The following is a 17,301-nucleotide window of genomic DNA, read 5'->3' on the forward strand; positions in this document are numbered from 1 at the left end:
AGCCGCGCGCAAAGCGGACCCAGCCGCGAGAGCGCGCGGGCTACCCTTCGGCGCGCGCCGCTCCTGGGCGCGGCGTGAGGACCCGCGCGCTGCCGGGTTGCGCGCGGCCGGGACCGTTGCCTGGTCCCGCCCCGGAGCCTGACCCGGCGCAGCGATTGGCCGCCGGGCAGCCGAGCGCTCCGAGCCCGGTCCCCACGCCCCGCCCCGCCGGCTCCCGCCTGCAGCTGTTGCGTGGGGGCGCCGCCGGCGGCCGAGGGAGCGTGGCCGCGCTGCGCAGGGCGCTAGGAGGCATTGTCGCCGTAAGTGGAGCAGACAGCGGCCCGGACCGGGGCCCCAAGCTTCGTGCCCCGCGAAGTAAACGTAGTCTGAGGCTAAGCTCTGGAGGGGCTGGGGGAGAGAGGAAGAGAAGTGTCCCCGTTTCTGCAGCGTCCCCTCCCCTCCCCCAGGTCACCCGAGGCCAAGAGCAGCGGTGCGCCCGCCGCGGCTTCTGCAACGCCGGGGGCCCGGCGCCACGCCAGCTCGGGATCGCAGGCTGCGGCTGGCCTGGGGCTGGCTCGGGAGAGAGGGCGCAGCGGTGCCCGGGCAGGGGGAGCTCGGGGAAGCGGCCCGGGCGGGCCCCCATTCCCCGCGGGAGGCGGCCCTGCTGGGAGAAGCTGTCGTGTACTTCGTCCCTGAAGTGACAGCTTCGGGGTTTGCTTCCGCTCTGGGAGCTGCAGACGGGCAGCGCAGAGCGCGCCTCTGGGCCCCCGGAAGGCGCGGGAGTCCCCAGCCCTCTGTGGTCGCCACGTTTTCTGTTCTGCCGGCTTTATTCTCCCTAGTCCCCGCCTGCCGGGAGAGCTGAGGGCCGGCCACGAGGAGCCATTGGCTGCGGGCGCAGGGGGGTGGGGTAGACGGGCGGGCCCCCTTCGCCAGACGCGGGGACCCTGGCCTGGCCGTCTCGCTCAGTCCTGGGTCGCACGCCCGAGGATGCTTAGATGCCTATAGGGAAGGAAGTACGCGCGGACCCTGCGAACCCCGTGGCTCAAAAACAAGGCGCTAGCTGGGCCTGCTCATGCCCCAGCGGGCTCCCTTCCCTTGGGTGCAAAACTGGGTCAACTCTGTCCTGGCCTCGAGTGGGCCTTCTAGGCTACTTGGGTCGGATCCAGCCCGCCGGCTCTCCCCTCCGCATCGGCTCCCCCATTGGCGTGGTCCCGGAGGCCCGCTGGAGCCAGCGGTGGGGGAGCTTGCACACGTGGTGCAGGAGGCTCGGGTTGCCCTTCCGAGCGGCGCCAGGCTCTAAAGTTCCCTGGTGACCACACCAGTAACTAAATATAGGAGCAGCTGGTGTGGACGGGGTGTCACAGCAGCTCTTTGCTCAGATCTTGGGGCTCCAGATAAGGTAGCGTTCTCACTGGTGGGGGCGGGAGCTGTGGCAGGGGGCTACTGTCAGTCAGGTCGAGCCAAAATCAGCCCTCTCCCAGCTTCCTATCCAGGTGAAATGCGGTTCTAGGTACAGGAGGGCTGTGTTGCCAGTTCTCATAGAGCAGGGCACCTATTTTTTCCGGCATTCAGTTCTTATAGCCTAAAGCACTGTACCTGTTTAATACCTATTGGTAAGGCCTTGTGTGAGAAGTGCGTAACAGTTTAAAACAAAAGAGGAGGAGCAGCTTTATTTGTTCCTCCCCAAGCCTCCTTTGTCTCTGAGCTCCTGTTACATGCTAAATAAATAATAATGTTATTATTTTATTATTTTTTTGGTGTTAGGTTTGGGGCTGAAAGGAGTAGTCAAGGAAGTTGGACAACCTTGTAGGAGCCCTTGAGGGGACACACTCTAGACTCCTGTCATCCCAAGTTTATTCTACCCTCATTTTGGAGCCCTCGTACTCCATCTTGGGTCTTATACTCACGTGGCCCTGCCACCCTCCCATCTCACAGCCTTGCCTGTGCCAGAGAGGGACAGACCTTTGTCATCTGACCTGGGAGAGAGATTGTCAGCTGAACTTTATGAAGGAAGGAATTCTCCCTTGGAGGGTGGGGTAGTTTTAGGTGAAGGGAGGGTGCTTTCCTAGCCAGTTAGCAAGGTTGATGATTTGAGGCAACAGGAACCTCTTGGGGGGCTAGGGCACATCTGCTGTACCCAGAGCATCCTCCGGAATGTAAGGGGCCCCTCCTGCTATGACTTGCTCTGACTCACTGACTTACAGGTTGCTCCTGTTCCTGCTTCGAGGTCCATTCTCTGACCCATACTAAAGGGTCTGAGACATCTGTTTTCAGTATGTCTGAGCCTGCCAGCAGGCGTGAGGTTTTTAATCTGATTGGTTTTCATCAAGGGATTGTTCTATGGCCTAAGGCACCACCGCCCTCTCCTACCGGGTGGCAGCTATAAGAATTGCAGGCATGTTGTCAAAGTAATCAGCCTTGAGCAGCCGTCACCAACCAGTGGTCCATGAGGTCTGACAGGTTGGTGAACGCTGGCCAAGAGGATCCCAGTAAGGTTAACACAGACCCTGGGCAGATTGGAGATTTCCTTCTCTTTCCCCTCTGCTGAGAAGCCAGGATTGCCTCTGATGTTTCTTAGAAAGCTCTTCCTCATCAGAATCACAGTTCAGAGCTATTTCCTGCATTTCTTCTTCACTTTACACCCAGTACCCAGTAGGTGCTCCGTACATGTTTGTGATTATTGATGATAAATATTAGAGATGGGGGGGGAGGGCGCATGGTATTGGAGGAAGACCTGGTTTAGGAGTTAGAAGACCCAGGTTTTTTGTTTTCATCTATCTCCGTGGTCGGCATACTGCAGCTCACGAGCCACATGCGGCTCTTTGGCCCCTTGAGTGTGGCTCTTCCACAAAATACCACGTGCGGGTGTGCACATACAGTGCGATTGAAATTTCGTGGCCCATGCGCAGAAGTCGGTATTTTGTGGAAGAGCCGGTATTTTGTGGAAGAGCCACAGTCAAGGGGCCAAAGAGCCGCATGTGGCTCGCGAGCCGCAGGTTGCCGACCCCTGATCTATCTGACTCACCAACCTTTTGGGTCCTCCGGTGTGACTCAGGGTCAGGGGGTGGCCTTAAAGGTAGCCTGGCGAAGGTGTCGGGTCTGGTTTGCAATAGACATCACTACTCCCTGCTGTCCCACCAGGCCCACCTGGTGCAAGGTACCCATCTGGCACTGTTGGGCATTTGAATGTATGACCCTTCTCAATGAGTCGTGTCTTAGATTTATTGTAAGAGTCGGTTGTATTTAAATTCAAATGATAGTTGTTGATCATCATCATTACCGTTGGGGGATACTAGATGGGCATATGTTTCTAGTAGGTGGTGTAAAGTGCAGGCAAGAGCACAGTATAGATTTGCTTCCTGCCCTAAGCTGCCTGATAAACAACCCAACTGGCTTGTGCTGGGGCATTAAGTGCTTCTGAAACTCAGAAGGAGAGAACGCTGAGGGCGGGGGCAATCAGGGAACACTTCCTGGAGGTGGAGAGAGGAAAATTCTACTCATTCCTTCAAGATGAGTTCCACTGAGTTGTTTGTTCAAAGTCACATGGGTATGCAACTGGGATTAGATGCTGACATCATGTCTGCATGTGTATTGTCTTATCCTCTCAATTAGCATTTATTGGGTAATTATGTATCCTGGGCTCTGGGCTATACACACACATACATACATACACACACACACACACACACATGCACACTCTAATAAAAGCTTTGGGGGCGATAAGGCCAGCAGGGGAGGGCAGTTGGGGGCAATCAGGCCGTCAGGGGAGCAGTTAGGGGGTGATCAGGCTGGCAGGCAGAAGTGGTTAGGGGCAATCAGGCAGGCTGGCAGGTGAGTGGTTAGGAGCCAGTGGTCCCGTATTGTGAGAGGGATGTCAAACTGCCGGTTTAGGCCCAATCCCACAGGGATCACAGATTGGAGAGGGTGCAGACTGGGCTGAGGGACACACACACCCCCTGCCTGAATTTCGTGCACTGGGTCACTAGTGTGTGTGTGTGTGTGTGTGTGTGTGTAGTTGTTGTTGTTCAATCTTTGTATTAACCCAGTGAGGTTATTACTAGATTTCTTCAGATGAAGAAACTGGGCTCAGAGTAGTTTAAGACACTTCCCCAAGACTTCTCAACTAATAAATAACAGGCATTAGGGCTGTCTTCAAAAAGCCTTTTCCCACTGCACCATGTGTTTCATCCCTTCAGTGTCTGCCTCCTTGGTGAGATGCATGTACGTACTGAACTCACCACTAACTCTCCCCTAAGCACATGGGTGGGCTTGGCCAACCCCCAGCTTGGCCCTGGCTGCCCTGCCTGTCCAGCTGAGCACATAGGGACTTTTTATTGGTTTGTTAGGAGGTCTGAGCTCTACCCTCGCCCCCCTTTTCTCTGCCCTTTCCATTCTTCTGCCTTTGACCCTCAGATTGAGTATGTTAGAGCTCCTTGAGCTATGGGCAACGCTGAGATTCGGCTCTGGGGACAACGGAGGGCATTGCCCTTGGCCTCAGGTTCATCCTAGGTGGGGTGCTGCCACTGGTGACGTGGGTGACTTGTAAAGAAGTGAGCACTGAATGTGGAGCCGGGCTGAGCTGATTATTGCCACTTAGTCACTTGGACCTTGGCCGGGTCATTTAGTCCCTCTTTATGCCTCTGTTTCCTTCTCTGTAATTAACAGGGCGTTAGCAACGTTTTTAGTGTTCCTATGTCTTTAACACCTTGTAATTTTTATTATAATTTTCATCTTCACCCTTCTTTAAGCCTCTTCTCTCTAGTGATCCAATTTCCTTTTTTCTCATTTCCCTACCCCACCCCCCTTTTCCCTTGGGGTCTTGCAGATAAATTCAACATCAGGCTGATAACCAGGTCTGCAGGCCACATAGGTATTCCATGCTGGTCCTTGGAGAGGGAATTCTTAGAGACCCGCCTACCTGCAGACTCTGAGTTCTGACTAAGCCGGGCTGTGTTTTATTTGCCTTCTTGTCCCCACGCCCCCGGCATACAGGAGGAGTCTGGCACAAGTGGGCGGGGCAAACGGAGCTGGAGGAGTTGCTCTGGAGGGTCTTGGACAGGGCACCAGCTCACAGGCTGTGAGGTGGAGGGACAAGTGTCTCTTCCTTGCAGTTGGCTGTGCCCCGCCTCCTCCTTAAGGCCCCGCCTGTTAAAGTGAGTCACAGGCCAGCGCACACCTGAGTCCTCACTCCAGCCTGGCCACTGGTTCAGGCTCTGGCCCTGTGTCTGGTGTGGTCACACGTGTCGATCCTCCCAGGAAACTGGTAGGACCAGGCTGCCCCCACCCTCTGATGGGCAGATCAGCTGCTTTAAAGGCCAAGCTGGATGTGGCCTGGGCTCTGGGCCCCTCAGGAGGAGGCGAGCGGCCTGGAGTTCTCCCTGCAGTCTTCCAGCAGCCCAGGTCCCTGGCCAGCGGGCAGGGGACTCATGCCCCTGTGTCTTCCCCAGGTGCAGGCCCCCTTGTGAGCAGCAGACCGGCCTGGTGGCTGGCAGCAGGACACCCGAGTCTGCATGCTGAGGAAGATGGGTGAGGCGGTGGCCAGAGTTGCGAGGAAGGTCAACGAGACGGTGGAGAGTGACTCTGACACCCTGGGTGAGTGAGGGCATGGCGTTCCAACCACAGGGCGCCCTGCAAGTGGTTTGTGAAATCAGTTTGGAAATGAAGTAGAAAGAGAAGAGGAAAGAGGCGACATCAGTGTGTGCCCCTCGTCACGGGGAGCAGTTTCTTGGAACGTTACCAGCAGTTGTGTTTAGTCTGTGCGTATACGGGGTCCCAGCGTACGACTTGCTATGGGTCAGAGTCAGAGAGATTAGAAAAACAGTGAGTGAGGGGCTCCACCCGCCAGGAGCCTGTCTGCCTGCTCTTGGACTGCAGATGACTGAGTGTATGTGCCCTGGGGCCAGGTGGCCATAGCTGGCACTGCCGTGTTGGCCCATGTCGCAGGCCCGTGCTGGTGCATGAGTGTTGCCTGACTGGATTTTCACAGCCTCCCTGTGACGGATGATCCCGGCCAGGCATGCCTAGCTGTGGTCTCCGGGAGGGGAGGAGACGAAGAGTCAAAGGCAGAGGGGGCTTTCTTAGGTCACCCAGCCAGGAGGTCCCCCGTTCACTCCACTGCTGTGTCATATATTTCTTGGTTTGAACTGATCACAGCATAAATAAATATCCGCTGAATTGACTGTCTTGCCATGTGCAAGGATCGGCAGGGGAGATAGATATAGTACAATTGTGTGTGTGTGTGTGTGTGTGTGTGTCTCATTCACTGGAATGTAAGTGGCACCTTAGAGCCATGGGTGTGCTGTGGGAACCCAGAGGAGAGGAGCACTGTCCTGCCTTGTGGGTGGCCATGCAGGTGGACAGGTTGGGATTTAAGTTGGGTCTTTGACACAGAGAGGACTTTCACAGGCAGGTAGGGGTGTGTGTCTGTGTATGTGTATGTGTGTCTGTCTCACGAAGGAGCATTTCCATGGAGGCTACAGCCTGAGCAAAGAATCAAAGACTGGAAAGGTAGAGCGTTTATTCAAGCAGCTATTGGTCAGAGTGTGTGTGGAATGTAAGCTTCTGGGGCAGGGGGTGATGGCCCAGGAAGTGGAGGGATACTCAGCCTTCAAGATGAGGTTGGTCACCACCTCTTCCAGGAAGCCCTCAATCCTACCCTGTCCACCCCTTGCTCCCTCCTCCTCTGTAACACCCATTCAGTGTCCCTAGCAGGTAGTGATCCTGTGGTCTCCCCCGCTCCCCGTACCCCTCTTCCCCAAGAGCCAACACAGTGTCAGGCACTTTGTGAGCACGTGGAGGTGTTTGCTGAATTGAACTAAGGTAAGAGGAGCATCCCCTCTATCAGCAAACAAACTTGAAGACTGTCGCTGATTTTGGGGGGGAGCCTTCAGCTGGTAAGTGAAGGAATTCTGGAACCCGGTGCTGGTCACTGATATGGTTGTACTCACCCCAGCACTCAAGGCTCTTCATCACGAATGTGGTGGTTGAGAGCCAGGCTATGGGTCACTCAGGCCTGGATTCGAATCCCCACTCTGCCATCTACCAGCCTGCTACCTTAGCAGTTACTTACCCTCTCTGAGCCTTGGTGTCTTCATCTGTAAAATGGGGGTGTAATTGTGTCTTCCTCATCAAGGTGATTAGGAGTAATTGTAATGCCTGTAAGGTGCGTGGCATGTAGGTAGCTCCATAAATGGCAGCTATTATTTTTCATCCCCAAGGGCTGAAGATAGAGGCCTAAGGAACCCCCCATTGCCTCTGAATGGGAAGCTCAGTGCAAATTGACAAATCTCTGCAGTGAATGACCTATCCCTATTTTAAAGTGTCATGAGGGGGAGGGACACACCTGCAGCTCAGTCTCATCCAGATGTGTGAAGGGGTAGTAGAGGGGGGAGAGCGGAATTCTGACCTCCTGGGGAGGTGCTGATTGAGAGAGGATTCCCTTAGGCAGCAGTGAGGAGGCAGGCGCCCTAGGCAGAGGCAGGGCTGCACCATAGCCGGGGAGAGGCCACTGCGGAGCTGTCTCTGTGGCATGAGGGATGGCACCCCGCAGGTGGAGAGCCTTGAAGGCCCCGTTGAGTCTAGATTTCAGTGTCTCTGGACCAGAGATTGCAAACTCAGGCGCCTCTGCAGGCCAGGTGGGGAATTCTGTGAACTGAAGGTTGGGCATCTGCCTCGGGTGAAGTGTGCAGGGTGACCAGGGTAGGGAGGGCTGTGACCAGCTCTTCTGCACTGCCCAGGGCCATGCCCACTGAGGAACCCAAGCGAGGCCTCTGGCTGTCCTGCCAGACCACTGCCTGGGATCGGAACCCTGCCTGTCTGGCCCCAGAGCCAGCGCCCTGTCCCCACCATGCTGTTCTGCGGTTGGGGCAGATGGTTGGGGATTGCCAGGGTCATGAGCACAGTGAAGCTATAGGCAACTTGGGGAAGGGATTAAACCCTAAGTCATTGCGGTTGGCTGGAGGTTGTGGCCGGAGCTCGAGACTTTCATGTGTGGTGGAGGTGATGGGGTCTTTAAAGTTAGGGCTGGATGATAGGGGCCTTTTTACCTCTTCAGTGCCAAGAGAAGAAGCAAAATATCAGACGAGGCCACTGTGGGCACCTGCAGTCCTGACCCTTGGCAAATGAAACTCATCAAGCCATACAGTCTGAGGGCTCTGGGGCTTACATAGTCAGGACCTACTGAGTACTTTCTGTGTGCAGGGTGCTGGGGGCCGTGCAGGTATATTTGCAATAGAGTCCTGGGCCTGAGACTAGACTGCCTCGGTGACAGTCAGAGAGCAGCAGGGGACATGTGGTTTCATGCCTAGCCATGTTGGACAGACCACAGGCGGTCCTAATTCGGGGTGGGAGATGCTGGGTGTTGAAGTCGTGCAGGATATAGTTCTCATGTAAAATAGTAAACAGTCTGAAACAGCCTAAACAACCAGCACCACAACGTTGCTTAAATAAATTTAGTTACAGCTGTACAATGCCATTTATGTTGCCATTAACCGTGGCGCATAACATTTCGTCGTATGCTTGAATGAAGACTGGCAAATTCTCACGGATAACGTGAATTGGGAAAGGAAAAAGAAGAAAAAAACAAGGATCTCAAACTCTACATACTAAGATGCCAACTATGTTAAAGGTGGATATGTACATAGGAAAAAAAGCGGAAGGGTATAAAACCAGCTGCACGTGTATGTTAGACAAAGCTCTGCATTTTGTGACTGTTCTGTGATGAGCATATTACCCTTATAAGTAGAGAAGAATAGGTTTTAAGGAAAGGACCACCTGCCGCTACAGAATGTGGAAGGAAGTAAAACACTTCCTAGCAGAGGAGTGACAGGAGTAGCGCTTTCTCTAAGCCCCTGACCCAGGGGTGGAATGGGCTCCCCTCCCCACTTCCCTGCGCAGGCCTGGTGGGAGGGAGCAGCCACAGGTGTCTCATTGTAGAGGCTGGGCTGGGAAGAGCTCAGTTACAGGCCGCCTCTCACCTTACTCACCATGGTTCGCAGCGCTAGTGGGTGTGCCTTCCTAGCCAGGCCTGCTCCTCCCGTAACCTGAGCTTTGGATCCCAGCCCTTGTCGCTGCTTCAGGCCTCTTGATCCCCTGAGAAGTGGGCTTCTTTCCACCTGGCCCCTGGTCTGCCCCTCGGCTCGAATTGAACTGCTTTCGTCCAGCCCCTCCCCTCTTCTCCGCCTCATGCTGGGGACTCTGCAGCTTTCCTGAGCCTGGCTCTCCTCTCTGTCCACCCCTTGTCTCCCAGAATTAGAGATACCTTTCTCTTTGTAAAGGTCTCGTGCCTGTCTGGGCTTCCCTGAGTCCTAGTACCCCCGAGGGATCTGACTGACCTTACTCTTCCCTCCCTGGCCAGTGGACTGGCAGGCCAGGCCGCTCTGCACCTGACTCATGTCCAGGGGAGAGGCTGCCAGGTCTGCCGTGTGCTTTGGGGATGACTTAAAAAATGATCATTACTGCCCTAGCCAGTTTGGCTCAGTGGATAGAGCGTCAGCCTGCGGACTGAAGGGTCCCAGGTTCGATTCTGGTCAAGGACACATGCCTGGGTTGCGGGTTTCATCCCCAGTGAGGGGTGTGCAGGAGGCAGCCGATCAATGATTCTCTCTCATCATTGATGTTTCTATCTCTCTCTACCTCTTCCTTCCTCTCTGAAATCAATTTAAAAAATGATCATTACTGCAGAGCGCGATTTGGAAAAGCCTGGGAGAGTGCAGGCGGGGCGGGTACAGCTGGTGGGGATAGAGGCAGCTGCAGAGATGGGAGGAAGGAAGGACCGCTGTGGGCTGGGAAGAAAGGAGCCAGCACTTCTCTGGGGCCTGCTGCGTGTCAGGTGTTGTGATGAGCTCAGGTGTTTGATAAGTCAGTCCATCTTTTCTACAGTCTTTTGCAGGCCCTGGCCAGGTAGCTCAGTTGGTTAGAGTGTTGTGTTGTCCCAGTACACCAAGGTTGCAGGGGTGGGGGGTGATCCCCCCTCAGGGTACATACAGGAAGCAACCAATGAATGCATAAATAAGTGGAACAACAAATCAATCTCTCTCTTCCTTTATCTCTAATATCGATAAATTAAAAATAAATTATAATCTTTTGTACTTTCTGACGCTGGGGATTCGTATCTGTGTTTATTTCTAGAAAAGTCTGAGCCATTAGCTCTTGGTATGTTGCTCTCCCATTCTCTCTCTCTCTCTCTCTCTCTCTCTCTCTCTCTCCCTCCTCTGTATGCTTTTGGTATGAATCTCCCCAGATCATTGGAGGAACTTTATCAGTTTGGACTCAGTCTTCACAACAACCCTGTGTCTCAGGTAATAACACCCCCATTTTACAGATAGAGAAGCTAAAAGCGTGAAACGTTTTTTTGTTTGTTTGTTTGTTTTTTAAATATTTTTATTGATTTCAGAGAGGAAGGAATAGGGAGAGAATGAAACATCAATGATAAAAGAGAATCACCGATTGGCTGCCTCCTGTCACGCCCCCCACTGGGGATTAAGCCCACAACTGGGCATGTGCCCTTAACTGGAATCGAACCTAGGACCCTCCAGTCCGCAGGCTGACGCTCTATCCACCGAGCCAAACCAGCCAGGGCAAGCATGAGACGTTTTTTTCTCTTCTGTTTCTAAGTGATTTTGTTTTGTAGCATGAGAGTATTTGACGTCTCTTTTATGCGTGGTGCTTTTGGTGTAGTATGTAATCATCTAACCCGAGGTCACAGAGATTTCCTTCTAGCAGAGTCATCTGGGTGTCCGCTAATCGTACAGATCCACGGACCCCACCTTTAAACGTGGAGTCTCAGAGGGTGAGCCTGGTGGTCTCCATGTTGACACAAACCCTATATGATTCTTCCCTGCCTTGAATTTTGAGAAGCACTGGCTTACTACTGTTTATAATTTGGAACTTCCTTCTCTTGGTGGGGCCACTGGTCAAGGAGGGGTATTGTCTGGGCAGGTATCTGTGTGTGTGTGTGTGTGTGTGTGTGTGTGCGCGCGCATATCTGAAAAAGAAATGAATATGAACGTGGATGTGATCTGTCCCCGGGGAACCGAGCAGCAGGCTGGAGCTCTGAGAAAAATCAAGTGGGAGACCAAGGCTAGTGAGAGAAGGGGCATGTTGCCTCCTTTCCGCCCCCGCCCACTCGCTTTAGCCAAGTACTTGTCTCCTTTTGTACGTGCCAGCAGAGGGCGCCCTGTCACCAGCCAACCCAGTGACAGGCATTGAGCCGGCCTTGACCAGGCTGCAGCTGGGTGAGTGCCTGGTGCTGACAAGGGCTCCAGCCGCTGCCCAGCCCACGTCCTGTACTTACATTCCTGGCTGGCCCCACGGGGACCTGAGTTCGCAGCCCCTTTCTTAAACAAGGAGGCACTTCATATATATTCATCAGAGTGAAATGATACCTTTCCTTGGGTCAGACACTGCTTTTCAGCACACACACATTGGGCACCTGGAGTGCCCCGTCTGGAAGGGGAGGCACATGCACAGGACACACACACACACACACACACACACATTCATATTCCCCCCACACTCCACCCCCACACCCCGCCTGAGGGAGGAGGGCAGCCAGGAGCCTGGTGCTGGTAGGGTAGGGGCATACGTTTTGCTGCAGTGTCTCCTGGCCTGGGAGTTCTCAGGGTCAGCCAGGCACAGTCCAGCTCTGCAGGCACAGAGGACGAAATAGGCTCTCCCAGAACAGCCCTTAGCCAGGCCAGGGCTGCCCGTCTGTTCACTTCTCAACTGGGGAAGCGGGCTGGGAGTTTGCCAGCAGGGGAGCGGAACGGCGTGCCCACCGCGGAGCCCTGCTGCTCTCCCAACTCCGCTTCCTGCACAAGGCGAGGTGAGGGGGTGACTAGAAGCCTCTGTCTAAAACTCCATCTCTAGATGTGTTCTCTCTGGATCGGGGGTGTCCTCATCTCTAGCAATTCTAGAGTAACCCAGTCTACCCCCAGCAGAGCCCCATAACTACAGCTTAAGTGCCAGCTGGGAGGAAGCCTGGCCTCCCACTGTTTACCCTTTGGGCCTCATCTTTGTGCACTACTTACCTGAGGCTTGGGGTCCAGACAGACGCCCACTGAGCCCCATGCTAACCTGGGCACAGAGGCAATGCCAGGCCACAGCATGGTGTGAGAGGTTTGCAGAAACCCCCACCCAGCTCTCTCCTCATCTGCCCAAACAGGGGGATTAGTCCCACCACCTGGACACAGCCTGTTGTGTCCACTTCCCTGGGGCCAGTTCAGAAGCAGCTGGTCTCCACAAACGCCCTGGGTAGGGCTGGCACCAGTCACTCACCTCTGAATTGAGAAGGGCACCCCAGGCCCAGGCCCTGCATTCTGTACCACGGGCTGCCAGAGCTGTGCCAACCTGGCTCCAGTGAGGCCCTGGCTCTGAAAGATTCTTTTCCACCCTGGTTATCAGCCTCAATATACCCTTACCTCCCACCCTGACCAGGTCTCACCACCACCCCTATCTTTGCCCTGGCACATCCTGCAGATGCTAGGCCTCCTGATCCCCCCTCAGTACTGCCAACCACCTCTGCCACCACCATAGCCGCGCCCATAGCCGCTCTCTCTAAAACCTAAGGGCCTGAAAGCGTCCGTGTCTAGAGGCACCTGGGAGAATGGGCTGCCCACTCGGTACCCTGGTTTGACAGATGAGAAGGCTGAGCCACAGAAATGCGAGGTGACTGCCAGGGTCGCCCAGTAAATCCTCCACAGAGCTGAGACTCAGGTCCAGCCCTCCTGACTCCCCTGTCAGGGCTCCTCCCACCACCCCACAGTCCTTCCTGATAGGGGATCCATGGGCACCTGGGCGTCTGCCACTTGCCAGCTTTCCTTGCCCCCAGTACCCCAAGCGGCCAGCACACAGGCGGCGTTTCCAGGAGCATGCACACAGTGGGCGTAGCCTTAGAGAAGCATGTGCACACAGGTACGGGGATGCACTGGGCGTGTCCGTGGAGCGCTACTGTGGATTGACACATTGTGGGTGGATAGCTGGTGTCTTGAGGCTTTTTCAGGACTGTTTATAACTGTGGTGGGAGAAGACCTCAAAGCTCCAGGTCTCTCTGATAGGGGTCCTGGAATCCCCTTTCTAGACTTTTGGAAGCTCCAACAGCCATGAGCCCCACCTGCCCCCATTTCAGCCCCACTGTGGACCTCAGCCCTCGGACGGAGCCGGGGAGGATAAGAGTGGGGGTCGGTGGTGGGCAACCTCAAGCACAGCCAAGCTGCTCCTTGGGTTACTGCTCACTGCAGCGCTGCCTTACAAGCGCTGGCACTCAAAATGCTGGATGAGTGGACAGATTTCCTCAGTCTGTGGGGACACTCACTCAGCCTTCTCTCTTTGGTTCTCCCTGCTTTTCATCCTTCTGTCTGTGAAAACCGCCCAGCTGTGAGAACTGCTCCAACCCTGAGGGGTCTCCAGGGAAGCCAGCGGGTGGTGGAGTTCCCTGTACAGTAGGGAGATGAGCCCTAGATGACACAGTGACTCGTGGTGGTGCCACAGCCCTGGGACAGGCCCCTTGGGAGCGAGCTGACTGCCTGGGTTGCAAAGGACGTGCAGAACATAGGATGCGCTAAGTAAGGATGAGTTCCGCTTCTGATGTCTTCAGTGGTATACACAATGCGCGCTGGTTTAGCTCAGTGCTAAGGGGGTTTCATGGAAGAGGCGGCCTTTCAGCTGAGCCTTAAGGAATAGAGCAGGTTCAGGGGTGCAGGTGTGGGACAGGAGTGAAGGGAAGGCATTTTAGGTGAGGGTGTCTGAGCAAAGGCTTGATGATACAGAAGTGCTTGTGACAGCCCTAGAAGGCTGACACGGAAGAGTAGAGGCAGCCGAGGTGGGAGGGAGGCAGAGGCTGGCTTCAGACCTCAAAGGGCCCTGAGTGTTACCTTAAGTCGTTTTTGCAGTGAAGCCCTATCTCGCACAGGGGTTAGGACCTAGAGAGAGCCTAAGACAGGAAAATCATCCAGAGTCCAAAAGGCCCATGAGTAATAATGAATGAGCTCACGCTTCTTTAATGCCCACCTGTGCTAAGCTATCCCAGCTGCTTTACCTAGGTCTCATCCAGACCTCATCCCAACCCTGTAATCTAATCACCACTCAGGCTAGGAGGTGGCTGCTGCATTATCCTCACTTTCAGAGGAGGACACTGAGGCACAGAAAGGCTGAGCGACTTCCCCAAGGGAGGGATTTGAACCCAGGCTCTCAGTGTAGCTGACAGCATGGGGCGCCGCAGAGCCGTGTGGAGAAGTGTGTACCCTCAAGCACTCGCGTCACCCTCAGCATTGAGGCAGCACTGAGGAAGTTAGATGGGGGCTGAACAGCCCCTGCTGAACTTGATCTGGGCTGCAGGGGAGCCCCGGGCAGTTTCTGAGCAGGGAATGGCATGGGTCAGGTGGGCTTAGGAGGATCGCCGCTGGACACAGGATGGATGCGAGACCAGAAGGGAAGCCAGGAAAGAGGTACCTTCCATGTGCCAGGCCTATGCTGGTGTGGCTTTGTTCTGAGAGGGGCCAATGGGAGGAGATGTGCCAGGAAGGCGGGGCTGTGAGGGGGGTGGGCAGCTGATTTCTTGGGGGCATACTGTTTGAAACCTGGTCATGATGTAACAGAAAGAAGGAAATCTGGGCCTTTTGGGGTGCATATGGGGATTCTGAGGAGTCCCTGAGGGACACGCCTGAGGAAGCACAGAATAAGGGGGCTGGAAGTACAGGCATAGCCAAACTCTTAAGTGGAGATTTCTGCAGAAGTGCTGCTGCCCCAGAGAGGCCCTGTCTGACTCAGCCCCCCCCCCCCAAATCTGGGGTCCCTGACTGACAGCCCTGATGCATCCTTCGCCCCTCCCTTCAGCACAAACTCAGCTGCCTGACTGCCCTACGTGCCCAGGGAAACCCTCAGGAAAGGTGGTCAGGGAGGGCTTCTCGGGGAAACGGCGTTTAACTGAGACAAGAATAAAGAGAAGGAGCAGGGCATGGAACCATCGGGGCAAAACTACCAGCAAGTGCAGGGCCGAATGGGACACCTGCCAGAGCTCAACAATTCGCCCTCTCCTTCTGTCACCTTCTCGTCCTCTGCGGGAAGCACACAGGGCAAAATGACTTTTCGTGAGTGAATAGACCTGAAGCCCCTACATGGGCATGGGCCAGCCAGCACTCAGTGGGTGGAGTTACCGTCGTGGCTGTCACCCTTATCACCCACCAGGGCCCAGTAACCACAGTTGGTGGGAGGCCTGGTGCTTCCGTGCCAGTGGCTCTCAAACAAGCTGGTGTCAGCGTTGGAGGCCTTGTTCACACACAGCTGCCTGGGCCCCACCCAGAGCTGCTGATTCTGTAGGTGGGGCTGGGGCCCGAGAGTGTGCATTTCTAATAAATTCTGGAGTGACGTTGATGCTGTGGGTCTAGGGACCCCACTTTGAGAACCACTGAGCTGGACTAGCCCTTGCCGCTGAGAGTGGTCCTTGAGGCTGTCTGGGAGCGATGCAGGATCGCAGGCCCCACCCCAGACCTGCGGCATCACAGTCCTCACCCTAGAAGGATCCCAAGGTGATGGTTACTGGGAAGTTTGGAAAATATGGGCTAAATGACCTCCAGTCTCCTCCTAACCCCGAGATTTCATGAAGAAAGACATCTGTGAAAAAAGACATTCTGGGCGGGATGAGGTCCCTTGGCCACAGATTCCTCCCACAGCCCTGGGAGCCTTGCTTGGCCAGGCCATGGAGCCCAAAGTGCCTGCCAGCCCGAGTCTTTCTTTCTATGACTTGGTTGACAGGAGCTCCATGACGCTCTCCGCGTCCCCCTTCTGGGCCCTGTCACCAGGCCCACCTCTCGGCAGGGACTGAGCAGGGGTCAGAGTTCTGCATTTCCAAGAAACAGCTCGAGCTTGGCCCGGCCGCCCTCCTGACTTCCGCAGAATGCTCTGTTTATTTGCGGATTTTTCTTAACTTGCCCTGGTCCTGCCCACCAGTTACTTTTCCATCAGGCATTCATTAGAATTAACACGATAACCTTTCATGAAGGGCCCATGTGTTGAATCAAAAGCTTCTTTATTAGTACAGTGTGCCCTCTTAATGAGAGGTTTGGGGAGATGCAGTATGGCCATCTTGCAATAATAATTATAATTATGAGGATAATTATGCCTTGTGTTTATTACAGAACTTTCCCCAAGCATCTTTGTATCTACTGTAGCTCAGGTATCAGCATCTGGGAGCACTGGGGGAAGGTGTGCTTGAGTCCAGCTGCTGTCCAGATGTTGGTGTTGCCCCAGACCGCTCAAGCTACCCCAAGTAGCATGAAATTCTTCCAGCCCCCGAGTCATCTTGTCTGAGGACTCTCTGAGCAAGGTGGAGGCTCCAGGAAATTGGTGGAGAAGGCAGGGCTTCAAGGTCAAGTCCAGGAGGGATGACAGTCCTCTGGGCCTTGGCTCATGCCCTGCTTACACCTGGGTTGCCTTCCCTCTCTCCTCTCTGGCCCTAGTAACCTCTCACTCATCAGCGTCCAGCCTGAATCCGGGGTGACCAAGTGTCCTGAGTTTTCTGGGACTGAGGAGGTGTCCCCCGGGATGCAGGGCTGTCAGTGCTAAAATTGGGAACATCCTGGGTAAACTGGGACAAATTGGTCACCCTCCTGGAATCTTTGCATCCGGGTCCTTAGTTCTCCACCATCTCACCAAAATGACCTTGGACAATTGACCTATCAACAGCAGCCTCATTTTTCCTCCTGTGAAGGTAACTCATGGTTCTTATGGGAATTTAATGAGTTTATGTATGAGAAGTGTCTAGTACTGTGCCTGGCACATAGTGAATACTCAGTGACGTTGGCTATAGTTGTTTTATTGGGTTGAGTGAGACCTTTGAGATGACCTGGCCTCCATCTGGTTCAGGAATCCGCTCTGTGGTGTCCCTGCCTGATGACACCCCACAGTGCAGCACTCATGTCCTCACATAGGAGCCTTTTCTTTGTGACTGGTGACTACTCCCTGTCCCATCGGCTCGGAGGACCCATAGAGGATGGGGCCCTCTTCTTGAAGACATCTCACGGCTCCCTGAGGGTGACTCACCTGCCTCCAGCCTGGGTCTTCTCTTCCCGGGGCACATCCTGACTGTATCCCCTGGAAGCAGTGCTATCTGCCCCTGTAGGCCCCAGGGCTCAGCATTGAACTTGGTTCCTTCCGCTCGGGGGCTTTTCTGCACTGCAAACAGGTGTTGTGGGTGTAGATGGTACCCATCCTCTGAATTAGACCTGGAGAGAAATTTCCTGAGAGCAAAAGGTGACTGGCTCATAAAGACACTGAGGGGCCTCTTTCCCCGAAATCACAGGCCCTGAACTGGAAAGGCTCGTAGGA

General features: G+C 54.7%; 1 protein-coding gene across 3 annotated transcripts in view; it reads left to right on the top strand.

Annotated features, from left to right (window-relative positions):
- The first annotated feature begins 220 nt into the window (after positions 1-220).
- LRRC20 (leucine rich repeat containing 20) overlaps positions 221-17,301 on the top strand; it is a 54,314-nt gene continuing 37,233 nt past the window's right edge. For 2 of the 3 annotated variants that reach the window (XM_081104591.1, XM_081104590.1), the window contains exons 1-2: positions 221-299; positions 5,427-5,571. In XM_081104591.1, the coding sequence (XP_080960717.1) occupies positions 5,490-5,571 (82 nt within the window). In that variant the 5' untranslated portion in view covers positions 221-299; positions 5,427-5,489. The remainder of the gene's footprint in view (positions 300-5,426; positions 5,572-17,301) is intronic. The other variant, XM_081104592.1, reaches the window with a different exon arrangement.

Source organism: Myotis nattereri (genome assembly GCF_964212035.1).
Source record: "Myotis nattereri genome assembly, chromosome: 13".
Classification (NCBI taxonomy): Eukaryota; Metazoa; Chordata; class Mammalia; order Chiroptera; family Vespertilionidae; genus Myotis; species Myotis nattereri.